This window comes from Dermochelys coriacea, chromosome 14 (genome assembly GCF_009764565.3).
Source record: "Dermochelys coriacea isolate rDerCor1 chromosome 14, rDerCor1.pri.v4, whole genome shotgun sequence".
Taxonomy (NCBI): Eukaryota; Metazoa; Chordata; order Testudines; family Dermochelyidae; genus Dermochelys; species Dermochelys coriacea.
This window is the reverse complement of record NC_050081.1, coordinates 13,278,680-13,305,675: the sequence shown is the minus strand read 5'-3', so window position 1 is coordinate 13,305,675 and position 26,996 is coordinate 13,278,680. Positions and strand designations below refer to the sequence as shown.

Below are 26,996 nucleotides of genomic sequence, written 5' to 3'. Positions count from 1 at the left end.
GGCCGGTTTTAGAAAAATCAAGGTTCAGACAAATTTAACTACTGAGTTTTAGTTTAAAATGCATTTTTAATATGAGGCACTATACTGTCAATTATACTTCCATTAACTTACTCCCATTGTAAAACTGGAATTACAGTGAGCAGTTTGAACAAACTGTTGCTTCTGTTAGCTGCTTTAAGGATTAAAAATAAGGCAAGACAGTTCCAGTACCCCTCAAGAAAATCAATGAACATCAGTGCTCAAAAGAACATGCAAGAATGGGGGAAGTACCTCCAAAATATTCTGTCAGTCAACCTGTTTTGTCAGCTCAAGGCAGCAGGCTAGTCAAACAGCCTCTGAATTTTCTTCCAGACACTCATATGGACAACTCAAGTAAAATGTTCATGGTTTGGAAGCCCAGTAAATTAGAACAGCAGCTGTTCCATCTATTTCTGGAATATAATTTATTCATTGTCAAATACTGTAGTTACATTAATTTTTTAAATAGATTATAAGATGAAAGTTTAAAAATCAGTTTGACTGTAAATCAAAAATTTTATTCACTCTACTTTCTGAGCTATTACTTGTTAACACAGAAACATAATGCTGATGCATTGGTCTATGACCTCTAGAGATAATAGTTCAAATCCACTCAGATTACATGGGAAGTGAATTTCACTGCAATACCTGAGTCCTTTCTAGATATGTCATATCACACAGTAACTCAACATTAAAAAAAAACAACTTGTAATCTTAATTCTCAAGGGTAAACTAAAAAAACCACCACCTGATCCAGTTGTAAAGGACTGCACATGTGGAAAACTTGTTTGTGAATGTTTGTTCAAATAATGCTAGCCAAGTATTTAATCAAGCTGTGTGCTTTGCAAGAACTATTTTAGGTAAAGCAACCTATTATCGCGGTGTGTCAAGTACAGCAACCACTTTCCATCATTCCTTTGTGATGCACTGAGTCAGACCTTTCTGCATCATTAGCATTTACAACACGACTGCAGTGCTCTTATCCTCAGCACAATACTAAAACAAAGACCACAACAGCCATTTAATTTTAAAGAATTTTAATACAAACTTAATATAAACTATTTCAGTCCCTCTTAACATGTAAGACACTGACTCAAAATACTTTTATACCATTTTTTCAAGTATTGCACAATGTAGGTACAAAATTAATATATACGATTACATTTTCTTCCATAATATATAGCAAAAATCTTTAAACTTTAACAGAAAATACAATTTGTGTTTCTTTTTGAAAAAAGCAAATATTTTGTACATTTTAATTCCACCACTAAGGAATATTCTGTACACTTTAAATTTTTTTTTTTTAGAATAATTGATGTCTAAGATGGATATTTTACAATTTCAGTAAAAAAAATACAACATGAAGCTGCTGCAGCTCTCACAGATCACTGTAGTAAAAAGATATAAATGCAATACCATGTTGTAGAAACAATATATATACTCTGATATTTTACAAACTTTGTACTAAATTAAATTATACAATTAGAAAAAGACCAATAAACCCACTTATTAGTGCGCGCGCGTGTGTATGTGTGTATATATATATATATATATATATATATATATATATATATATATATATATATATATAAAATCAGCCATGTCCTTGCTATATCTTAAATACTGTAAGAGGCCATATTTTGAGTATATTTTTTTAATGTACAGTCAGTATAAAATAACTTTGTGCTTGGCTGGCAAATGAAAAAAGATGCATGTTGTATTTATCTAACCAAGCTTGAATGTATTCATACTACAAGCTTTAAAAAAGTCGCAAGAAGTGGAAAAAAAGATACACCCTTGGGTACGTGCATTTGAACTTGTACAATAGGATTTATTTGCATTTCATTTTTGTTTTATTTTTAGTTAGCCATAACAGGCTGGAATTGCTGGTTAGAATACTGCATGTTGTTTAAGCTAAAATTCAAGCCATCAACAAAAGACTTCTCATTTAGACCCCCATAGGCTGCAAACATATCAAAGGCATTACTGTACTGGAGAGGACTGAGGTTAAGGGGGCTGTCACCAGGAAATATGCTACTGGTATTACCTTGACCCTGCATGTTAGGGAAAATGAACTCCTTTGCATTAGGAGAAAGGGCAGAAGTCTTCTGCTGTTGCTGCTGCTGACTGCCTAGGCCAAGCCCATAGAGCGAGTGCATGGAGGAGGAAAGGGCTTTCTGCTTCAACAAGTCATTGACATTCAAGCCAAGGTTGGTGGGAGAAGTGCGGGCGACCTTGTTGCTACGGCCGCTATTCTTCATTTTGGTCGAGCCAAACTTGGTGGCAGCAAATGTGGCAGTGGTGAAGGTTAAAGGCTGAGTGGAGCGGGGCATGAAAGTTGGGCTCACAGCAGCAGAGTGACCAAAGGGAGGAGAAGGAGAGCTAGACACTGAAGATACTGGGTCACTAATTGGCATGAACACCTGGGCCTCTGGGTTAAAGCTGTTCTTGATTTCCTTATCCAACTCACATCCATTTTCATTATCATCCACATAAAGCACTTTCACTGGTCCCTTTTCACCAATTTGATATGAAACCTCAAATGGGTCAATCCAAACACTAAGATCCTGAGGCAGGTTGCCGCGAACATCATCAATGTCCAAACCACTCTCTTTGGATGCTTGTTCTATGACTGGGTCCACTTTCTCCCCTACATGTATACATCTATACCCTGATCCTTTGTATGGCTTTTCCGGATACCAATGCCCTTCATACTTCTTTTTAAGAAGTCTTTCAAGCTCTTCACCAAAAATGTTGACACGTCGTCTGGGAAGCTTATTGTACAAATATGAAATAATAAAATTGAGTGCTACTTGGATTTCAACCTGCATAGCTGCTATGCCAAAGTTTAATGTCTGTTTCAAAACCCAAAGAAAAAAAAGTGTTCAAGATGCCACAGGGAACAAAATTTCATTCAAAGTGCTGATTCTAGTAGATTATTATCCTTCACCTTGAGTGTTCTTGTTCCTTTAAGAAAAAACAAAAGCAAATATATCCAAATAAGGAAAGCATAAGATCAGGCTCCAAAGCCTAATATTTTGGTGTCTCACTCTTCCAAGAATAGGTTATTTCCCAGCGGAAGACATTTGTAACATATTGCCTTTAACCATGACTGTTAAAACAGAGGACCTCAAATACATTTTGCAGAACTTATAAACAATACTATGGAAGATGCATTAGGAAGGTGTTTAATGAGTACAGCATAAGTCATTTCAAAATCATCTGAGCTTGCAGTTCAGCCCTTAAGTTATTTGCAAAGCAGCAAATGTGTGTCTAGGACATCATAGCAATGCTAACCGTGCCAGGCCTGTCAGGGGTTCAATTACCAACCCCCTATTCTGGGTGATTTATAGAACTCAGCTGCAAAATTTAGCACCACGCTATTAATTTAGCGTAAAAGGTCTCAGTCAAAGAACCAGTTCTCATTTTAAGGTTTGCAAACATATCAGTTGGGCTGTAAGTTACAGATATACTAAAAAAATATCTACTGGTTGTTTTAGATGCATTTTGGCACTTGTATAATTTAACTATGCCACATATATCTTTTTAAGTCAAAGCCAAACACCTACACCAACTGTGCATTTGATGGAAAATACAAGTGAAAAAAGTGTCTACTGACCAAGGGCAGGTATTCTTTTCCTCTCCCTCTAGAACTATTATAAGAATACTTTACACACACACTGTGCACACACAATAGAGCAAATACACATTTTCAGTCTTAATTATGGCTGGTAGTAAAGGTCAATTAATCCATTCCTATCCACTGGTTCAAAAATTTTCATCTTCTATAAAACTGCTTAAATATCAGCTAAATGCACATTTTAAAACAAATCAACATATATGGGAATTTTATAAAGCTATTATAGCCAATAGGATCAATTCTCATTTTCATGAGATTGCCTCTCTCCCTTTTCAGATTTTATACTATATATAAAATGGAGCCATGGAAGTCACTCCTTCATTAAGGATATAACAGAAATTCACATAAATATACAGTTAAAACAAGGGACAAGAGCAATATATAAAATAACATGCCTCAACTGAAAATCCTGCAATACCTTAGTATAACAGTCTGATTTAAAGATGGAGTTTCAATCATAGCTTAAGCAAAAAAAACAATACATTTTGAGTTAACACCTACAGCAGTATTTTACCTAAAGGTTTTTTGTTTGGTACAGCATGACAATTATTTACAAAATTTAGTAAATCAGTCATTAAGGAACTGGAAAAGTCAAAGCCAATTTCCAAATTCTGCAATCCCTTTTTATTTCCTGCCCCAATTGGGTAGTTTTGCAAAGTTTAACCCCATTTTTAAAGCCTCCTTTAATCTCCCCCCTCTTCCCCCTCAACATGATATGGGAACAGCCTGAGAGGCTGTATGATAAGGCGACCTTTAAACATTTGCTGGATCAGCACTGGGCGGGGATAAAGAAAGATCAAGGGCAAACAGAAGATATTTACAAAAGGGGACTAATTTGGTATGGAAAAAGTTGATTGGGGTAGTTAAAAGGGACACTAAAAATGATTTATTAATCCATCTGTTTCATCTCTCTTTCCCAATGTCCTTTAGGATAAAATGATTCTCAAAAACACTGAGCAGAAACTACAAATTCTTGTAAGCCCCAAAATTGAGCAGTGGTACAAGCAACTGAATAAACCAAACAGCTTGAACAGTGCAAACTGGGGTTTTTGTGTTTTTTTTTTAAAAGGAGGATGACATTTCTAAGGTATCTAAGCATGTTAATTATTCTAATGGCAATGGCGGTGGGGGTTAAAAACAAGAGCCTTAAGCACTGTGTGGGGAGTTACATAACCAGACAGTTGGGTCTCATTAGATTTCTGCTCACAGCCCTGGGAGCTCTACCAGCAGCAGCAGCAAGAGAAGGAGGAAGAGCATTTTCTAAGCCCACAAGAGACAAAATGAAGGGGAAGAGGGATGACTGGAGAGAAAGGGGATAAGCCAGGCACTCTCTCCTGCACTAGCAAGGCCAATACCCAGTTCTCCTGTGTACCCCACTCCCAGTGACACCCCTCAACCTTCTCTTGATTAGGCAGGGCCCTAGAGGCTGTTAGTGCTGGTTAAAATGCCCAAGCACAACGATATATATGAGTCAGTTTATGCAAAACTCACTCCTCTGAACTATAATGTGTAAAATGAACCCCTTTGGGAGGGTCCTTGAACCCCACGCCATGGCTTTGCCACTGACAAAGTACCTCTATGCAATTTTGTCAGGCCCTACCCACATTCTCTTTGCCCCGATTCCCCCCCCCCCCACAGGGCTGGGTCAATCCCCCCTCACCACCATAGGCCTGTTCCAATCCCACTCCCCTGGTCCTGCTCCTTCTCCCCCATGGGTCTGTGCCAACCCCCCCCAGCTCGGATCCACAGCCCCTCCCCACACCGGGCCATGCCAACCCCCCCAATCCAGCTCCATAGCCGCCCCCACGGGGCCATGCCAATCCCCCACTCCTGCTCCACAGCCCCCCCAACCAGGGGGACATGCCAACCCCCCCTCACTCCAGCTCCATAGTCCTCCCCCTCATGGGGCCATGCCAACCCCCCTCTCCAGCTCCACTGGGCTGTGCCAAAACCCCCCAGCTCCACCTCCCCCCACACAGGGCTGTGCCAACCCCCCCCTGCCCTCCCCTCCCGGGTGCCAACCCCCCCTCTCCCCCCACTGCCCTCCCCTCCCGGGTGCCAACCCCCCCTCTCCCCCCACTGCCCTCCCCTCCCGGGTGCCAACCCCCCCTCTCCCCCCACTGCCCTCCCCTCCCGGGTGCCAACCCCCCCTCTCCCCCCACTGCCCTCCCCTCCCGGGTGCCAACCCCCCCTCTCCCCCCACTGCCCTCCCCTCCCGGGTGCCAACCCCCTCTCTCCCCCCACTGCCCTCCCCTCCCGGGTGCCAACCCCCTCTCTCCCCCCCACTGCCCTCCCTCCCGGGTGCCAACCCCCTCTCTCCCCCCACTGCCCTCCCCTCCCGGGTGCCAACCCCCTCTCTCCCCCCACTGCCCTCCCCTCCCGGGTGCCAACCCCCTCTCTCCCCCCACTGCTCTCCCCTCCCGGGTGCCAACCCCCTCTCTCCCCCCACTGCCCTCCCCCCCGCTCTACTGCCCCTCCCGGGCATTCACAGCCACCTCACCGCGTCTGTTCCCCGCCCCGGACCCTAGCGAGCCCGCCCAGCCGGCACTCGCCCCCGAGCCGGCGGCTGGAGAGCGGCCCCGGCGAGCGGTACTCACCCGGGGTGGGTGTAGGGGTAGTGCAAACAGTCCCTGTGAGCGTGCGGGGGGGCTCAGTGCCGAAGCCCCATGTCCGAGAGCCGGCTCGCTGCGGGAAAGGGGGCGGGGGGGGGCTGCCTTGCTCACACCCCGGGACGGGCGCGCTCCGCCGCAACAGCTTCACTCCTTCTCCAGCGGGGGGACTCCCACCGCACCCATATATATCGCCTCCCTTCCCCCGCCCCCCGTCCGGCCCCGCCCCCTGCGCACTGCCGTGGCTGCGTGTCCCCCCGCCCCGCCCTCTCAATTCCCTACCCCTGCCCATCCCTCGCACCCCCAACCTGCCTGGCCCCTTCTCCTCCCACCCCATCTGCCCCCTCCTGCTCCCATCCCCCTGCCTGCCCCTCCCTCTCAATTCCCTACCCCTGCCCATCCCTCGCACCCCCAACCTGCCTGGCCCCTTCTCCTCCCACCCCATCTGCCCCCCTCCTGTTCCCATCCCCCTGCCTGCCCCTCCCTCTCTATTCCCTACCCCTGCCCATCCCTCACACCCCCAACCTGCCTGGCCCCTTCTCCTCCCACCCCACCTGCCCCCCTCCTGCTCCCATCCCCCTGCCTGCCCCTCCCTCTCAATTCCCTACCCCTGCCCATCCCTCGCACCCCCAACCTGCCTGGCCCCTTCTCCTCCCACCCCATCTGCCCCCCTCCTGTTCCCATCCCCCTGCCTGCCCCTCCCTCTCAATTCCCTACCCCTGCCCATCCCTCACACCCCCAACCTGCCTGGCCCCTTCTCCTCCCACCCCATCTGCCCCCTCCTGCTCCCATCCCCTGCCTGCCCCTCCCTCTCAATTCCCTACCCCTGCCCATCCCTCACACCCCCAACCTGCCTGGCCCCTTCTCCTCCCACCCCATCTGCCCCCTCCTGCTCCCATCCCCCTGCCTGCCCCTCCCTCTCAATTCCCTACCCCTGCCCATCCCTCACACCCCTAACCTGCCTGGCCCCTTCTCCTCCCACCCCACCTGCCCCCCTCCTGCTCCCATCCCCCTGCCTGCCCCTCCCTCTCAATTCCCTACCCCTGCCCATCCCTCACACCCCCAACCTGCCTGGCCCCTTCTCCTCCCACCCCATCTGCCCCCCCTCCTGCTCCCATCCCCCTGCCTGCCCCTCCCTCTCAATTCCCTACCCCTGCCCATCCCTCACACCCCCAACCTGCCTGGCCCCTTCTCCTCCCAACCCCTCTGCCCCCCCTCCTGTTCCCATCCCCCTGCCTGCCCCTCCCTCTCAATTCCCTACCCCTGCCCATCCCTCACACCCCCAACCTGCCTGGCCCCTTCTCCTCCCACCCCATCTGCCCCCCTCCTGCTCCCATCCCCCTGCCTGCCCCTCCCTCTCAATTCCCTACCCCTGCCCATCCCTCACACCCCCAACCTGCCTGGCCCCTTCTCCTCCCACCCCATCTGCCCCCCTCCTGTTCCCATCCCCCTGCCTGCCCCTCCCTCTCAATTCCCTACCCCTGCCCATCCCTCACACCCCCAACCTGCCTGGCCCCTTCTCCTCCCACCCCATCTGCCCCCCTCCTGCTCCCATCCCCCTGCCTGCCCCTCCCTCTCTATTCCCTACCCCTGCCCATCCCTCACACCCCCAACCTGCCTGGCCCCTTCTCCTCCCACCCCATCTGCCCCCTCCTGTTCCCATCCCCCTGCCTGCCCCTCCCTCTCAATTCCCTACCCTGCCTACACCCCTGCCCATCCCTCACACCCCCAACCTGCCTGGCCCCTTCTCCTCCCAACCCATCTGCCCCCCTCCTGTTCCCATCCCCCTGCCTGCCCCTCCCTCTCAATTCCCTACCCCTGCCTACACCCCTGCCCATCCCTCACACCCCCAACCTGCCTGGCCCCTTCTCCTCCCACCCCACCTGCCCCCTCCTGCTCCCATCCCCCTGCCTGCCCCTCCCTCTCAAATCCCTACCCCTGCCCATCCCTCACACCCCCAACCTGCCTGGCCCCTTCTCCTCCCACCCCACCTGCCCCCCTCCTGCTCCCATCCCCCTGCCTGCCCCTCCCTCTCAAATCCCTACCCCTGCCCATCCCTCACACCCCAACCTGCCTGGCCCTTCTCCTCCCACCCCATCTGCCCCCCTCCTGCTCCCATCCCCCTGCCTGCCCCTCCCTCTCAAATCCCTACCCCTGCCCATCCCTCACACCCCCCAACCTGCCTGGCCCCTTCTCCTCCCACCCCATCTGCCCCCCTCCTGCTCCCATCCCCCTGCCTGCCCCTCCCTCTCAATTCCCTACCCCTGCCCATCCCTCACACCCCCAACCTGCCTGGCCCCTTCTCCTCCCACCCCCATCTGCCCCCTCCTGTTCCCATCCCCCTGCCTGCCCCTCCCTCTCAATTCCCTACCCCTGCCCATCCCACACACCCCCAACCTGCCTGGCCCCTTCTCCTCCCACCCCATCTGCCCCCTCCTGTTCCCATCCCCCTGCCTGCCCCTCCCTCTCAATTCCCTACCCCTGCCCATCCCTCACACCCCCAACCTGCCTGGCCCCTTCTCCTCCCAACCCATCTGCCCCCTCCTGTTCCCATCCCCCTGCCTGCCCCTCCCTCTCAATTCCCTACCCCTGCCTACACCCCTGCCCATCCCTCACACCCCCAACCTGCCTGGCCTCTTCTCCTCCCAACCCATCTGCCCCCTCCTGTTCCCATCCCCCTGCCTGCCCCTCCCTCTCAATTCCCTACCCCTGCCCATCCCTCACACCCCTAACCTGCCTGGCCCCTTCCCCCTCCCACCCCACCTGCCCCCCTCCTGCTCCCATCCCCCTGCCTGCCCCTCCCTCTCAATTCCCTACCCCTGCCCATCCCTCACACCCCCAACCTGCCTGGCCCCTTCTCCTCCCACCCCATCTGCCCCCTCCTGCTCCCATCCCCCTGCCTGCCCCTCCCTCTCAATTCCCTACCCCTGCCCATCCCTCACACCCCCAACCTGCCTGGCCCCTTCTCCTCCCACCCCATCTGCCCCCTCCTGCTCCCATCCCCCTGCCTGCCCCTCCCTCTCAATTCCCTACCCCTGCCCATCCCTCACACCCCCAACCTGCCTGGCCCCTTCTCCTCCCACCCCATCTGCCCCCTCCTGCTCCCATCCCCCTGCCTGCCCCTCCCTCTCAATTCCCTACCCCTGCCCATCCCTCACACCCCCAACCTGCCTGGCTCCTTCTCCTCCCACCCCATCTGCCCCCCTCCTGCTCCCATCCCCCTGCCTGCCCCTCCCTCTCAATTCCCTACCCCTCCCCATCCCTCACACCCCCAATCTGCCTGGCCTCTTCTCCTTCCAACCCATCTGCCCCCCTCCTGCTCCCATCCCCCTGCCTGCCCCTCCCTCTCAATTCCCTACCCCTGCCCATCCCTCACACCCCCAACCTGCCTGGCCCCGTCGACGCCCACCCCATCTGCCCCCCTCCTGCTCCCATCCCCCTGCCTGCCCCTCCCTCTCAATTCCCTACCCCTGCCCATCCCTCACAACCCCCAACCTGCCTGGCCCCTTCTCCTCCCAACCCATCTGCCCCCTCCTGTTCCCATCCCCCTGCCTGCCCCTCCCTCTCAATTCCTACCCCTGCCCATCCCTCACACCCCCAACCTGCCTGGCCCCTTCTCCTCCCACCCCACCTGCCCCCCTCCTGCTCCCATCCCCCTGCCTGCCCCTCCCTCTCAATTCCCTACCCCTGCCCATCCCTCACACCCCCAACCTGCCTGGCCCCTTCTCCTCCCACCCCATCTGCCCCCCTCCTGTTCCCATCCCCCTGCCTGCCCCTCCCTCTCAATTCCCTACCCCTGCCCATCCCTCACACCCCCAACCTGCCTGGCCCCTTCTCCTCCCACCCCATCTGCCCCCTCCTGCTCCCATCCCCCTGCCTGCCCCTCCCTCTCAATTCCCTACCCCTGCCCATCCCTCACACCCCCAACCTGCCTGGCCCCTTCTCCTCCCACCCCATCTGCCCCCTCCTGCTCCCATCCCCCTGCCTGCCCCTCCCTCTCAATTCCCTACCCTGCCCATCCCTCACACCCCTAACCTGCCTGGCCCCTTCTCCTCCCACCCCACCTGCCCCCCTCCTGCTCCCATCCCCCTGCCTGCCCCTCCCTCTCAATTCCCTACCCCTGCCCATCCCTCACACCCCCCAACCTGCCTGGCCCCTTCTCCTCCCACCCCATCTGCCCCCCTCCTGCTCCCATCCCCCTGCCTGCCCCTCCCTCTCAATTCCCTACCCCTGCCCATCCCTCACACCCCCAACCTGCTGGCCCCTTCTCCTCCCAACCCATCTGGCCCCCCTCCTGTTCCCATCCCCCTGCCTGCCCCTCCCTCTCAATTCCCTACCCCTGCCCATCCCTCACACCCCCAACCTGCCTGGCCCCTTCTCCTCCCACCCCATCTGCCCCCCTCCTGCTCCCATCCCCCTGCCTGCCCCTCCCTCTCAATTCCCTACCCCTGCCCATCCCTCACACCCCCTGCCTGCCCCTCCCTCTCAATTCCCTACCCCTGCCCATCCCTCACACCCCCAACCTGCCTGCCCCTTCTCCTCCCACCCCATCTGCCCCCTCCTGCTCCCATCCCCCCTGCCTGCCCCTCCCTCTCTATTCCCTACCCCTGCCCATCCCTCACAACCCCCAACCTGCCTGGCCCCTTCTCCTCCCACCCCATCTGCCCCCTCCTGTTCCCATCCCCCTGCCTTCCCCTCCCTCTCAATTCCCTACCCCTGCCTACACCCCTGCCCATCCCTCACACCCCCAACCTGCCTGGCCCCTTCTCCTCCCAACCCATCTGCCCCCCTCCTGTTCCCATCCCCCTGCCTGCCCCTCCCTCTCAATTCCCTACCCCTGCCTACACCCCTGCCCATCCCTCACACCCCCAACCTGCCTGGCCCCTTCTCCTCCCACCCCACCTGCCCCCTCCTGCTCCCATCCCCCTGCCTGCCCTCCCTCTCAAATCCCTACCCCTGCCCATCCCTCACACCCCCAACCTGCCTGGCCCCTTCTCCTCCCACCCCACCTGCCCCCCTCCTGCTCCCATCCCCCTGCCTGCCCCTCCCTCTCAAATCCCTACCCCTGCCCATCCCTCACACCCCCCTGCCTGCCCCTTCTCCTCCCACCCCATCTGGCCCCCCTCCTGCTCCCATCCCCCTGCCTGCCCCTCCTCTCAAATCCCTACCCCTGCCCATCCCTCACACCCCCAACCTGCCTGCCCCTTCTCCTCCCACCCCATCTGCCCCCCTCCTGCTCCCATCCCCCTGCCTGCCCCTCCCTCTCAATTCCCTACCCCTGCCCATCCCTCACACCCCCAACCTGCCTGGCCCCTTCTCCTCCCACCCCATCTGCCCCCTCCTGTTCCCATCCCCCTGCCTGCCCCTCCCTCTCAATTCCCTACCCCTGCCCATCCCTCACACCCCCAACCTGCCTGGCCCCTTCTCCTCCCACCCCATCTGCCCCTCCTGTTCCCATCCCCCTGCCTGCCCCTCCCTCTCATTCCCTACCCCTGCCCATCCCTCACAGCCCCCAACCTGCCTGGCCCCTTCTCCTCCCAACCCTCTGCCCCCTCCTGTTCCCATCCCCCTGCCTGCCCCTCCCTCTCAATTCCCTACCCCTGCCTACACCCCTGCCCATCCCTCACACCCCCAACCTGCCTGGCCTCTTCTCCTCCCAACCCATCTGCCCCCTCCGGTTCCCATCCCCCTGCCTGCCCCTCCCTCTCAATTCCCTACCCCTGCCCATCCCTCACACCCCTAACCTGCCTGGCCCCTTCTCCTCCCACCCCACCTGCCCCCCTCCTGCTCCCATCCCCCTGCCTGCCCCTCCCTCTCAATTCCCTACCCCTGCCCATCCCTCACACCCCCAACCTGCCTGGCCCCCTTCTCCTCCCACCCCATCTGCCCCCCCTCCTGCTCCCATCCCCCTGCCTGCCCCTCCCTCTCAATTCCCTACCCCTGCCCATCCCTCACACCCCCAACCTGCCTGGCCCATTCTCCTCCCACCCCATCTGCCCCTCCTGCTCCCATCCCCCTGCCTGCCCCTCCCTCTCAATTCCCTACCCCTGCCCATCCCTCACACCCCCCAACCTGCCTGGCCCCTTCTCCCCCACCCCATCTGCCCCCCTGTTCCCATCCCCCTGCCGCCCCTCCCTCTCAATTCCCTACCCCTGCCCATCCCTCACACCCCCAACCTGCCTGGCTCCTTCTCCTCCCACCCATCTGCCCCCTCCTGCTCCCATCCCCCTGCCTGCCCCTCCCTCTCAATTCCCTACCCCCTCCCCATCCCTCACACCCCCAATCCTGCCTGAGCCTCTTCTCCTCCAACCCTCTGCCCCCGCCTGCTCCCATCCCCCTGCCTGCCCCTCCCTCTCAATTCCCACCCTGCCCATCCCCACCCCCCAACCTGCCTGGCCTCTCCTCCCACCCTCTGCCCCCTCCTGCTCCCATCCCCTGCCTGCCCCTCCCCTCAATTCCCTACCCCTGCCCATCCCTCACACCCCAACCTGCCTGCCCCTTCTCCTCCCAACCCATCTGCCCCCTCCTGTTCCCATCCCCCTGCCTGCCCCTCCCTCTCAATTCCTACCCCTGCCCATCCCTCACACCCCCAACCTGCCTGGCCCCTTCTCCTCCCACCCCATCTGCCCCCTCCTGTTCCCATCCCCCTGCCTGCCCCTCCCTCTCAATTCCCTACCCCTGCCCATCCCTCACAGACCCCCAACCTGCCTGGCCCCTTCTCCTCCCACCCCATCTGCCCCCCTCCTGCTCCCATCCCCCTGCCTGCCCCTCCCTCTCAATTCCCTACCCCCTGCCCATCCCTCACACCCCCAACCTGCCTGGCCCCTTCTCCTCCCACCCCATCTGCCCCCCTCCTGCTCCCATCCCCCTGCCTGCCCCTCCCTCTCAATTCCCTAACCCTGCCCATCCCTCACACCCCCAACCTGCCTGGCCCCTTCTCCTCCCACCCCATCTGCCCCTCCTGTTCCCATCCCCCTGCCTGCCCCTCCCTCTCAATTCCCTACCCCCTGCCCATCCCTCACACCCCCAACCTGCCTGGCCCCTTCTCCTCCCACCCCATCTTGCCCCCCTCCTGCTCCCATCCCCCTGCCTGCCCCTCCCTCTCAATTCCCTACCCCTGCCCATCCCTCACACCCCCAACCTGCCTGGCCCCTTCTCCTCCCAACCCATCTGCCCCTCCTGTTCCCATCCCCCTGCCTGCCCCTCCCTCTCAATTCCCTACCCCTGCCCATCCCTCACACCCCCAACCTGCCTGGCCCCTTCTCCTCCCACCCCATCTGCCCCCTCCTGTTCCCATCCCCCTGCCTGCCCCTCCCTCTCAATTCCCTACCCCTGCCTACACCCCTGCCCATCCCTCACACCCCCAACCTGCCTGGCCCCTTCTCCTCCCACCCCATCTGCCCCCCTCCTGTTCCCATCCCCCTGCCTGCCCCTCCCTCTCAATTCCCTACCCCTGCCATCCCTCACACCCCCAACCTGCCTGGCCCGTTCTCCTCCACCCATCTGCCCCCTCCTGTTCCCATCCCCCTGCCTGCCCCTCCCTCTCAATTCCCTACCACTGCCCATCCCTCACACCCCCAACCTGCCTGGCCCCTTCTCCTCCCACCCCATCTGCCCCCTCCTGTTCCCATCCCCCTGCCTGCCCCTCCCTCTCAATTCCCTACCCCTGCCCATCCCTCACACCCCCAACCTGCCTGGCCCCTTCTCCTCCCACCCATCTGCCCCCTCCTGTTCCCATCCCCCTGCCTGCCCCTCCCTCTCAATTCCCTACCCTTGCCCATCCCTCACACCCCCAACCTGCCTGGCCCCTTCTCCTCCCAACCCATCTGCCCCCCTCCTGTTCCCATCCCCCTGCCTGCCCCTCCCTCTCAATTCCCTACCCCTGCCCATCCCTCACACCCCCAAACCTGCCTGGCCCCTTCTCCTCCCACCCCATCTGCCCCCTCCTGTTCCCATCCCCCTGCCTGCCCCTCCCTCTCAATTCCCTACCCCTGCCCATCCCTCACACCCCAACCTGCCTGGCCCCTTCTCCTCCCAACCCATCTGCCCCCTCCTGTTCCCATCCCCTGCCTGCCCCTCCCTCTCAATTCCCTACCCCTGCCCATCCCTCACACCCCCAACCTGCCTGGCCCCTTCTCCTCCCACCCCATCTGCCCCCTCCTGTTCCCATCCCCCTGCCTGCCCCTCCCTCTCAATTCCCTACCCCTGCCTACACCCCTGCCCATCCCTCACACCCCCAACCTGCCTGGCCCCTTCTCCTCCCACCCATCTGCCCCCTCCTGCTCCCATCCCCCTGCCTGCCCCTCCCTCTCAATTCCCTACCCCTGCCCATCCCTCACACCCCCAACCTGCCTGGCCCCTTCTCCTCCCACCCCATCTGCCCCTCCTGTTCCCATCCCCCTGCCTGCCCCTCCCTCAATTCCCTACCCCTGCCCATCCCTCACACCCCCAACCTGCCTGGCCCTTCTCCTCCCACCCCATCTGCCCCCTCCTGTTCCCATCCCACTGCCTGCCCTCCCTCTCAATTCCCTACCCCTGCCCATCCCTCACACCCCCAACCTGCCTGGCCCCTTCTCCTCCCACCCCATCTGCCCCCCTCCTGCTCCCATCCCCCTGCCTGCCCCTCCCTCTCAATTCCCTACCCCTGCCCACACCCCTGCCCATCCCTCACACCCCCAACCTGCCTGGCCCCTTCTCCTCCCACCCCATCTGCCTCCCTCCTGTTCCCATCCCCCTGCCTGCCCCTCCCTCTCAATTCCCTACCCCTGCCCATCCCTCACACCCCCACCTGCCTGGCCCCTTCTCCTCCCACCCCATCTGCCCCCCTCCTGCTCCCATCCCCCTGCCTGCCCCTCCCTCTCAATTCCCTACCCCTGCCCATCCCTCACACCCCCAACCTGCCTGGCCCCTTCTCCTCCCAACCCATCTGCCCCCTCCTGCTCCCATCCCCCTGCCTGCCCCTCCCTCTCAATTCCCTACCCCTGCCCATCCCTCACACCCCCAACCTGCCTGGCCCCTTCTCCTCCCACCCCATCTCCCCCCTCCTGCTCCCATCCCACTGCCTGCCCCTCCCTCTCAATTCCCTACCCCTGCCCATCCCTCACACACCCCCAACCTGCCTGGCCCCTTCTCCTCCCACCCCATCTGCCCCCCTCCTGCTCCCATCCCACTGCCTGCCCCTCCCTCTCAATTCCCTACCCCTGCCCATCCCTCACACCCCCAACCTGCCTGGCCCCTTCTCCTCCAACCCATCTGCCCCCCTCCTGCTCCCATCCCCCTGCCTGCCCCTCCCTCTCAATTCCCTACCCTGCCCATCCCTCACACCCCCAACCTGCCTTGCCCCTTCTCCTCCCACCCCATCTGCCCCCTCCTGTTCCCATACCCCTGCCTGCCCCTCCCTCTCAATTCCCTATCCCTGCCCATCCCTCACACCCCCAACCTGCCTGGCCTCTTCTCCTCCACCCCATCTGCCCCCTCTTGTTCCCATCCCCCTGCCTGCCCCTCCCTCCAATTCCCTACCCCTGCCCATCCCTCACACCCCCCACCTGCCTGGCCCCTTCTCCTCCCACCCCATCTGCCCCCTCCTGTTCCCATCCCCCATGCCCTGCCCCTCCCTCTCAATTCCCTACCCCTGCCCATCCCTCACACCCCCAACCTGCCTGGCCTCTTTCTCCTCCCACCCCATCTGCCCCCTCCTGTTCCCATCCCCCTGCCTGCCCCTCCCTCTCAATCCCTACCCCTGCCCATCCCTCACACCCCCAACCTGCCTGGCCTCTTCTCCTCCCACCCCATCTGCCCCCTCCTGTTCCCATCCCCCTGCCTGCCCCTCCCTCTCAATTCCCTACCCCTGCCTACACCCCTGCCCATCCCTCACACCCCCAACCTGCCTGGCCTCTTCTCCTCCCAACCCATCTGCCCCCTCCTGTTCCCATCCCCCTGCCTGCCCCTCCCTCTCAATTCCCTACCCCTGCCCATCCCTCACACCCCCAACCTGCCTGGCCTCTTCTCCTCCCAACCCATCTGCCCCCCTCCTGCTCCCATCCCCCTGCCTGCCCCTCCCTCTCAATTCCCTACCCCTGCCCATCCCTCACACCCCCAACCTGCCTGGCCCCTTCTCCTCCCACCCCATCTGCCCCCCTCCTGCTCCCATCCCCCTCCCACCACTCTACCTGGCCCCTTCTTCTACCAACCCTGCTGATGCTGCCTACCCCCTCCCTCTCTCCCATATACCTGTTTGTCCCACCCAACGCCCTCCCGCTCCCGAGCCCCTTCTCCGCCCAACCCTTATACCCCATGCCTATTCCTTCCTTCTCCGGTATACCTGCCTTTTGCATCCAACACCCACCCCCCTCCCTTACCTCTGCCTGACCCCTCCCATGCTCCTCCTTTCCACACCTTGATTGATTTCTCCTGCCCTATTCCCCCTCCCACTGCCCTGCCTGGCCCTTCCTCACCTGCCATTCCCCTGCCTCCTCCATCTTCCTTCCCCCTACAACCTTCCTTTCCCTATTGCTTTCCCTTGATTATCCCCTAATTCCTCCATATATACCCCTCTCTCCCATCCCTACTGCTGTGCATCCCATCCTCCCCACGTCTCTTCCTAGCTCTTTATCCCCTCCCCTTCTCCATACATTCTCTCCCATCCCCATCCCGTTCTCTACTACCTTCCTGTATAGCCCCCCCAGCTCTCTCCTTCCCCCTAAATCTATCTAATCGAGCTATCTACCTACTCCTCCCTATGCTTCCCCCCAAGTTCCATATACCCTCCCCCCCATCCCCTTTGTGTCCCATCCCCCCCCCATCTCAGGGGCCAGGGAGGAGCGTCCGCCCTCTACGTCAACTCGTTCACCCCCTGCCCCCCCCTTTCTCCCCTCCCATTCTCAGAGCCTGGTTGCAGCAACACCCTACGTCACCCCCTTCAGTAATGGAGGCAGCCTGCGTGGAACTACATCTCCCATGGTCTCTGGGGTGCCAGGGAAGGAAGCGCCCTGGAAGGCAGCGGGAGGGGAGAACCGATGGGGGGGGAGGGCGCTGGTGAGGCGAATGTGGCACAGTAAAGCGTTAATACACCCCCTCGCCCCAGAGACGTGTTAGTGCAGAGGCTGCCTGCTAGGGTCACCCTATCCCCCTTTGTGGCCACCTCAAGGGCGAGGGGGCTAGCTGGGCCTGCCCCCTCCACTCCCTAAATTCCCACTCCACAGGGATGGGGCATGATGCAGGGAGCAGGATACCTCCTGCTCTCCTGCCACTGGTTGCCAGAGGTGTCAGTCACCAAGGGCCAGGCCTAGCACCACCCACTGGTGTCACCGCCTCCAAGTGAGCTGTAGCTCACGAAAGCTGATGCTCAAATAAATTTGTTAGTCTCTAAGGTGCCACAAGTCCTCCTGTTCTTTGTACTGCCACTGAGTCACGGGCGGGGGGGGCAAAGAGAGAAGAAAAGGGAGGGTGAGGAAAGGAGGAAGAGAGGCAGAGGGAGGCAGGAGGGAGCGGGGGAGGAGTTAGAAGGGGGAGACAAGGTGGGAGGGGAGGAAGGGAAAGAAGGATAGAGAAGGTGGGAAGGGCTATCCTTGAAAAGCCATTGGGTGAAGAAAAGTGTCACTCAGAGAGAAGAGGCTGGGAGGAAAGGGATGACAAAAGAAAAGGGAGGGCAGGCAGAGATCCTGTTTCTGTATGAGTGACAGATGAGCCACACTAGGCCAGGCTCACTGCAGCTGATACCCCTCTCCTGGGGGTGGGGAGAGTTACATCCCCAGAAGTGTAGGGAGAGTGGGATGGGCAGAGTATTCAAAACCAGTTTTTGGGAGGGGTGGAGGAGCAGCCACAACCAGCACCCAGGAACACACCAGGGGATTGGAATGTAATTGTCTTCTGTATTTCTTTTTCTCCTTCTCCTCTTTTTTTTTCCCTGCTAAAAATATTACCCACAGGTAGCAACGATGACCGATTGGCTAGATTCACTCCTTAGTAACCATCTGATTGGTCATTCAGTATCCAGGAGGAATACGTCAAACTCCAGTTTGGAGGGGAAATAATTAAGGGGGGGGGGGGAGAAAGAAAGAAAGAAAGAAAGGAGCAGTGAATGGAGAAGCCATCTCCTCACTTCCCCTATTCAGTGGCATTACCATGGAAAAACACCAGGCACAGGGCTGACTTGCCCAGGAGCAAGGAAAGCAGCACACAGCTGGTTAAGAAAGTTAAGCAGCAGCTAATCTAAAATGAGCTGTGTGCTCTAGTGAAAACAGACAGATGCCAAAATGTTTGTAGAGAGCTTAATACAATGGGGCCCAGATCCTGATTTGGGCCCTTGGGCACTACCCACAAAAGAAATAGTAAAACAGAGCACTTGTTTACCTCTTAACTGGATAAAGACTAATGCGAGAGGCATATGATTTTAGATGGGGCCTTGCCACAACTAAAAACAAAAAAAAATCATTGCATGTAACAAAGAATGAGCACTGGTTCTGGGCTTCAGGAATGTCAAGAGTCCAAATATTCAGAAGCTGTTTCTCCTCACACACCAATGGAAATCAGGAATAGTTTAATTTAATTCAATGGAGTCATGTCAGATTAAAACCATTCTATGTGAGTGGAGAATCAGGCCCTCAGTATGCAGGCTCCTTAAAAGTCAGTTCACTGTTTTGTTTTTTAATATCAGTTGTGTGTATTATTAGGCTGCAATTGTGGTTTTAAACCTAGTTTTTATGGCTAGCTTCAAACCAGACAATAAGACAAATGAGCAGGAACAGGCTTTAGAAAACAAAATATAAACTGCCCCCTCCCCCTCCTTCTCTGTGTTTGTGTAATAATACAGAATTTTGGCATGAAGGCTGCATGAGTTCCAGGAGAAATCTGAAAGTACTGGTCAGAGGAAACACCAGGACTCTTAACTCTTTGGAGTCTAGAAGTTGGGATTCTCATGTTATCACAAGACTCCAGGAACTGGGGTTTTAAAAAATCATCAAATATCACAAGACTCATGATAATATTGCAAGCATTTGCAATATTGGTACGGCTCCCATGAGTAATCGTTGCAGGATCTAGTCCCCAGATGTGACTTAGGGACAATGTGGTTTTGTTTGTTTTTTTGGGGGGGGCAGATTATTATTTTTACAATTTGATTTTAAAATAATGTGAAATAATTGCAAAAAGCTATTTCAAGTAAAAAAACAAAGCTATATTTTTTAAATTAAAATATCATTGGGGTACTTGGGGCAACAACAAAAAAAGAAATAGATTGTTTTTGCCAAAGAGTAGCAGGTGTCAATTGCTTCAATAAACATTCCATCATGTTATTTTGCTTAAGAGTCTAGTCTCAAAGGAGATGGAAGTAGGAGTTTTCCCCATCTAAGCAGCTTGTTGGGGAGCAGTAAAAAGCTACACACAACTTCATGGATCAGGTAATGGAAATGGCTTCTTTTCAGGTCCAAACAAAGCACCTATACGTATGCTCTAGGGAAATCTTTTTAAAATAAAACCAATAAAAATATGTCCAGTAGCGAAACTTCATCCACATTACTAAGATTATCCAACCAGATGATTAATTTTAAGAGAAAACATGTATAGTGCCTTTTCCTTCCTAGCCCACCTTCTTCCCTACCAGACCAGCACAATATGAGCAATTTCAGACCAATGTGGGGAGGGAGAGTCAAAGGCCACAGGGGAGGCCCTATCAGCAGTTCCCTCTCTGTTAAATCGAAGTGGGGAGCTCCATCTTGAGCCCAGCCACCAATCACAACAGTGGTGGCAGTACCATGTGGTGGCTGCCATCTTGGCCAACACCAGAGATTGAATCAGGGACCTCTAAAGCTAAAATAAATGAATCGCTACAGCCTGAACTAAAAAGCTGAGCTCTATAGTGGAGAGTGGTAACAGACTCACATCTTCAGAAGGGAGCATGTAATGTACAGCGACCAATGAGTTACAGTAGCATAGGGAGAGAGGTGGTCTCTGAAATGGCAGGACCCAAGCTATATGACAGGGGAACTTGGGGGTTCATTTACTTACAGCAAATGGCAACAAAGGAAACTGAAAAGAACTCCAATGAAATAATATGGAATCTCAGCAGAGCCAGCTTAATACACTAGGCTTGATTCTCCACTGCCTTGCTCTTGTGTAGTCATTTCCATCTGTGAAAAGTGAGGGCAAAGAGCTACAACATCACAATGATTTTACACCCAATTTGCACAAGATGTAAATAATTCTATGACATACAAGGAAGGGGAGAATCAAGCTCACAGTGTGTATCCACCTTTATTTTCAATATTGATTTACAAACATGGCTGCAGCAAACATACTTTTCTAGAACACAGGCTTGCTGGATAAAGCTTTATCTTCAGGGAGATCTTTTGTTTGTTTTTTGTTAAATAAAGGACATTGTCAATGAGAGATACTATCACCACCATTAATTATTTAGGCCCCAGTTTAGGAAAACATCTCGATTCAGGACTCCATTTAAGCACTTGCTTAACTTGAAGCCAGTGGTATTTAAGCACATGCAGAAGTGCTGTCCTGAATAGGGATAGATTTAAATAGACACCTAAGGGCTTTTACTCTTCACCTTTCCAACGTGTGTACTTTTTACATTTCACTCAAACTGGACAAACTATAAGTAAATAGATTGGTTAGATTTAGGATCAGGTCCTACTCTCACATAGAGCCCCAGAGATTCGGCAAGGGCACAGTGCTCTACCCACATACATTCAGTTGAAGTATCTGCCGCTTTGTTTGTTTCTAGTCCTGTTCACTTTCCAGTGCACACACTGGCCTAGTGCTGTTTGGCTTCACATAACACAGCAAAGGAATGTGTACATTTAGAACAAAAATATCTACCTTTTTTTCCCCAAAAAACAATCTAAATTTGGTACCTAAAATAATTGATAGTGCACCTTTTACATAAAATATTAATTAATATTAAAGGTACTTGTGGGGTGGTTATAGCGTTCTGGGTCCTCACTGGTAAACCCATAAGTACCAAATTACAATTTAAAAGATTTACACTATCTTGGAAAATGTATTACTAGTACTGTATAAATACAGCTAGCTTAAGTGAAGTAACATATTGAGAATTATCAGTATATTGATATACACACAGAATTTATTCTCACTATCCACACCTTCAGTGACTATTTCTTTTGATCTTCTCCTGTGAGTGAATGCTGCCTTTTGCAGAGTATATAATATTAATGCTGACAATGAAACAAAGCTTTGTAGGGTACAGGACTGAAGCAGACACAGTCTCTTTTTAAATGCTTTTCTTTGTGGAAGCAAATCTCTCCTTTCAGCTGGGACTGGGGCTTGGATTTGGAAAATATTGAATGTATTTCCCCTGTATGCCCCCCCCAACACACACATTTCTACCCTTGCAGCAGCTTTTAACACACTTATCCCTATTATCTAAAACGTGACCAACGTCATGCATCATGATTGCTCTCCCACACATTTCTCCTGTTACTGTGATCCTGAAATGTGGAGTAGATTCTCTTATATTTAACTTTATCAACTCAGGCAATAACTTCTCCATAAACGTGACTGCATCAGATGCTGCTTAACTTTAAAAGATCTTTGACCACCGCTTCCAAAGGACTTCGATCAGGCTCAGTCAGTGGAAGAACCTTATTGTAAAACTGCTTTAACAAAGTGAAAAATCAGGCCTATAAAATGTGGAATAACTATCATATATAATATATAATATCAGTGGAGAAGTTCAGACAAAGTGGTGATGTTCTAGGGCTTTGAGGTGGACTGCATGAGACAAGTCCTGACTTTATTGTGAGATCCATTCTTAGGTCTTTGCTGGTGTTAGTAGCCATGGTGATAATGAAGTAGGAACTGAGATAAATAAAGACAGTCTCTGGAATGTGGAAAAAGTGATTTTTCGGTAGCTGTCACTAAAGATTTCACCAGCAGGTCTGATGAGTAATGAAGACATCATTTTCTATAGATAATTTGAGTGGTCACTCAAACAAGTAATTCAAAGTGATTGGATTCTGTTGCAGAGATCATTATTTGGGTCTGTAAACAATTTATTTCAGGGTCTTCTTCAGGTTAAGATTCATATTTGGGTTTTATATTGGGTTATTGTATCCAAAAGAGAACAAATTACCTTTGTCCTGTGTCTAGAAGCTCTGGAGTCCTGTTCCAAAATCCAATGAAGTTAATGAGAGTCTTTCATTGGTTCACATTCTAGATGCATTGATACCAAGACTTGAGCTTGAATATCAAGGGTCAGGAGTCAACACGCCAGTATGGTTACATCCAGCCCCTTGCAATCAGTTCACTATGGAAAAACTTCTCCAAACCTGTGTTGTCTTTGCAGGATAGGCACAACTGATTTTTATAAAATGGCATTAAACACCACTAAGGAATATGCTCTGTTTTACAAAGCACTGCTGTGCCTACAAGGAAAAGGTGATCTGTCATTCAGCAGCAATGTGCTGGGGCGGGAGGGGTCTCTGTTAATCTAAAGTGAGATGGTATCAAAGTTGCCTCCTCCTTGGGAAAAATCACTAGAGTCTTGAATGAATAGCAAAAAAACAAAAACAAAAAAAATATCTGTAGAAAATGAGGAAAACAAGCCAAGAAAGAAAGTAAGTTTTTTTTAAAAACACTTCTAGAAGGCTTGCTATTTAAATGTTTTATACACTAGATTGGCCAGCATCTAAAAAAATTTTTATTAAAACTCAGGATACTTTTTCTCCTACAGTGCACCTTTTAAATGGAAGAATGACAGTTTATGGTCATTTAGTTCCATGGTACCTGATTATAGGCCAAATTATGGAGTTGTGACTGTCTAACTGTTACTTAGTGAGCAAAAAACGGCACAATCCCCATTTCTTGTCTCTTCTTCCTTTCAGATCACCTTTAAAGGGAACCAGGGGTTGTTAGTCAGTTTTTCAACATTATGAATACAGGTCTTATCTACCCTGTATTTTGCTGGAAGACCCTCTTTTCCTGGAAAAATAGTAAGTTTATCAGAGATATTAAGGTTGTGAAACTTGAGTAAACTGAGAGAAAAAGTGATTTTCATTCAGACTGTTTAAACTCTTTGGTTTCTGTTTGTTTTTAAACAGCTGTTTAGCACAAAGTCCTGACAAACAGAAGAGAAAGAAGCTCTTCTGTTAAAGTTTTAACACCCTAGTCTCTTCATTTAAAAACAGTGAGCTTTCAGTCCACACTTCTGGATCCTCTATGAGAGACCTAGAACAAACAGACAAGACATGATATTCCTTCCATTTCTAAGGTGTTTTTTTTTAAAGCAGAACCTCTCCTTTTTCAGAAAAGTAAAACAAGCAAAGAGTATTAAATAATACGAATAAAAGTCTTCAACAGTTCTTTACTATCTGATCCTGTAAACCGCGAGTCTGAATTTGTTCCCATTGAAGCCAATAGCAATGTTCCCATAAAGCCCGTGGGAAGAGGATCAGCCCCTCCTTGTTCTCTAGTCTTTCAGGAAAAACAAGGTAAATATGTCCTGAATTTGTCATGTTAAAAAAAAAAGGTAACCTTTTGGTTGTATAAGAAGGGGAGAACCCCAACCTTTCTGGCCTTATTCATCTTGGTAAGAAAGGAGGGAAAAACTGCTATTTCTTCCCCCCCTATCCTTTTCACGTCACTTTTAAATGGAAGCATTGCTTGTTCGTCAACTGCTCCTGTAGTGTAGTCTGTAAAAGAGACACCTTGTTTGAACTGCTTTTATGACCTTTTTCTAAGCACTGATGACTGAATTCTTGCTGTACAGTGTTTATTTAAAAGAAAAAAAGTCTAAAGCAAAAACATTTTTTGTAATGTCCGTGGGAGATCCCGTCACATTCCTGATCAATATCTTAGAAAAAGCATTAATGATGGAGCCCCTAAAGAATTAATCCTGTATTTTACGTGGATTGTAAGATCTCTGGGGCAAATACCATCTTTTGGTTCTTTGTTTTTATAGCACCTAGCACAATGCAATGTCCTGGTCCATGACTGGGGCTCTTAAATGCTATTGCAATTCAAATAATAAATAATAATAATTAATAGTGTTTTGCATACAGCCCAGTGTGTGCTGGAACAGGAATTTGGTAGCTTAGTTAGTCCTTAATAGATACCATGCAGAGTAGACATAGTCAGTAAAGCTGATAGTTACATTCATTAATACTGAGTCTTAGAGCATTAATTCAAGAAGCCTCCAGTAACCTGCTGTGCTGTCAAGCTGTGACAATATAAATGATGGTGACTTCAAAGTAGAGTGAGTTTGAATGTCAATGTCTCGTTAAAACACACAGCATGTACATTGGCCAAACCGGACAGTCTCTATGTAAAGGAATAAATGGACACAAATCAGATGTCAAGAATTATAACATTAAAAAACCAGTCGGAGAACACTTCAGTCTCTCTGGACACTCGATTACAGACCTAAAAGTCGCAATATTACAACAACAAAACTTCAGAAACAGACTCCAACGAGAAACTGCTGAATTGGAATTAATTTGAAAACTAGACACCATTAAATTAGGCTTGAATAAAGACTGGGAGTGGATGTGTCATTACACAAAGTAAAACTATTTCCCCATGTTTATTTTTTCCCCCACTGTTCCTCACACGTTCTTGTCAACTGCTAGAAATGGTCCACATTGATTATCACTACAAAAGGTTTTTTTTCTCTCCTGCTGGTAATATTACCTGATCACTCTCGTTGCAGTGTGTACGGTAACACCTACTGTTTCATGTTCTCTGTGTATATAAAATCCCCCTACTATATTTTCCACTGCATGCATCCAATTAAGTGAGCTGTAGCTCATGAAAGCTTATGCTCAAATAAATTTGTTAGTCTCTAAGGTGCCACAAGTACTCCTTTTCTTTTTGCAGATACAGACTAACACGGTTGCTACTCTGAAGCATGGAAATTGTTTTCACAAGAGGAACAGGCTTTCAAAGCTGCCTTAAATGAGTAAGTCTCCATCCAGATAAAGTGAGATTTGACCTTGGGGCACTACATTTCAAAGGACAATTCCTCCAAGACTGAACATCACTTAAGACTCCTTTGTAGGTACTATCTTTTCCCCCTGGTGTGAACCCACCAAACTTTTCCACCTCCAAAGAGGATAGTAGCTTTAGGAGAGACTAACTGGAATCTCTGCTTTAAAAAAAAAAAGTTGCATTTGAGGAGAAATTTGAAACCATTCCAGTTAAAATGTACCTGTGTTAGAGGGCTGTACAGATAAAACAGATTGCAGAAGGAAATGAGTGGGGGATAGAGAAAGAAATTCCAGATGCCTGAAATAACCACTGCAGACATAAAGATCCAGCTGAACCCAATAGAGCTACACCAGTTTACAACAGCTGAGGATTTGGTCCCAGTCCTTTAAGGATCTGACCCAAAGCCCCAGGAAGTGAATGGGAATCTCCTGTTGACTTCAATGGGTTTCGGATCTGGCCACAATTCAGCTTTTATTAAAAAAAATGGAGTTACACAGATGTGAAACTAGTGTAATGGAGAGAAGACTCAGGTCCTATGTTTCTTCCTGAGAGGTGGAAAGCAGGTTCTAACACGGTCCAATTTCCCCATTTCTTTTTGCGAATACAGACTAACACGGCTGCTACTCTGAAACCTGTCATACAGGAGGACTGAATCTGTCACTGCTCACTCAAAATAAATCATCCACTTATTACAACAATTCCAAAGCATAGTAAACCTACCGACTCTCTTCTCCAACCCCTTAATTCCTTCCTTTTGGTGGGCACACTTTTTCTAAAATAACATAGTGCTGTATTTACCTTGCCAGATTGGACAAATGGTCCGTCTAACCCTGTACCAACCTCTGGTAATGGCAATACATTATGTCAAATCTGTTGCGACCAGTCTAGTTCTCCCAGGATTTTAAGACTACCATTTTGCATATTATGGCTACTCGGTACTTCCGTGGCAGAGAGGATAAAACTCAGATCCCCCGGCTCCAAAAATCACAGGTCCTTACCATTTCAACCAAAGAAGAATATTTTTTGCCATTAATAGTAAAGAGCCTATAATACATAGTTGAGCAATTCTGAATCTACCCAGTGCAAGGCAGTGATACATGTATGTACACACACACAAACAAGCCAGTTCATTCTTTACAACAGAATATTTTCTCTTGAATTAACAAGCAAGTAGAAACTATTATACTGTACATTTTTTATTAATAAGCAAGATTATAGATTTTATCTTGAACACAGTAGCAATTGCTATATTGTTAACAGACTAATGGCCAGTCTAGTCCAATATTATGTATCTAACGGTAGCCACAAGCATATAAAAAACAAAAGAACGGTCATACTGGGTCAGACCAAAGGTCCATCTAGCCCAGTATCCTGTCTTCAGACAGTGGCCAATGCCAGGTGCCCCAGAGGAAATGAACAGAACCGTAATCATCAAATGATCCATTCCTTATCACACATTCCCAGCTTCTGGCAAACAGAAGCTAGGGACACCATCCCTGCCCATCCTGGCTAATAACCATTGATGGACCTATTCTCCATGAATTTATCTAGTTCTTTTTTGAACCCTGTTATAGTCTTGGCCTTCACAACATCCTCTGGCAAGGAGTTCCGCAGGTTGACCGTGCATTGTGTGAAAAAATACTTCATTTTGTTTGTTTCAATTCTGCTGCCTATTAATTTTATTTGGTAACCCCTAGTTCTTGTGTTATGAGAAGAAGTAAATAACTCTTCCTTATTCACTTTCTCCACATCAGTCATGATTTTATAGACCTCTA

At 51.8% G+C, this 26,996-nt stretch overlaps 1 protein-coding gene across 1 annotated transcript; it reads right to left on the bottom strand.

Annotated features, from left to right (window-relative positions):
* Positions 1 to 1,038: 1,038 nt before the first annotated feature.
* Positions 1,039 to 6,472, bottom strand: TOB1 (transducer of ERBB2, 1). Its single transcript, XM_038372344.2, has 2 exons — positions 6,256 to 6,472; positions 1,039 to 2,985 (listed from the first exon to the last, which is right to left on the bottom strand). Exon 2 carries the CDS (start codon positions 2,847 to 2,849, stop codon positions 1,878 to 1,880), a length of 972 nt encoding a protein of 323 aa, XP_038228272.1. The 5' UTR covers positions 2,850 to 2,985; positions 6,256 to 6,472; the 3' UTR covers positions 1,039 to 1,877.
* Positions 6,473 to 26,996: the final 20,524 nt, after the last annotated feature.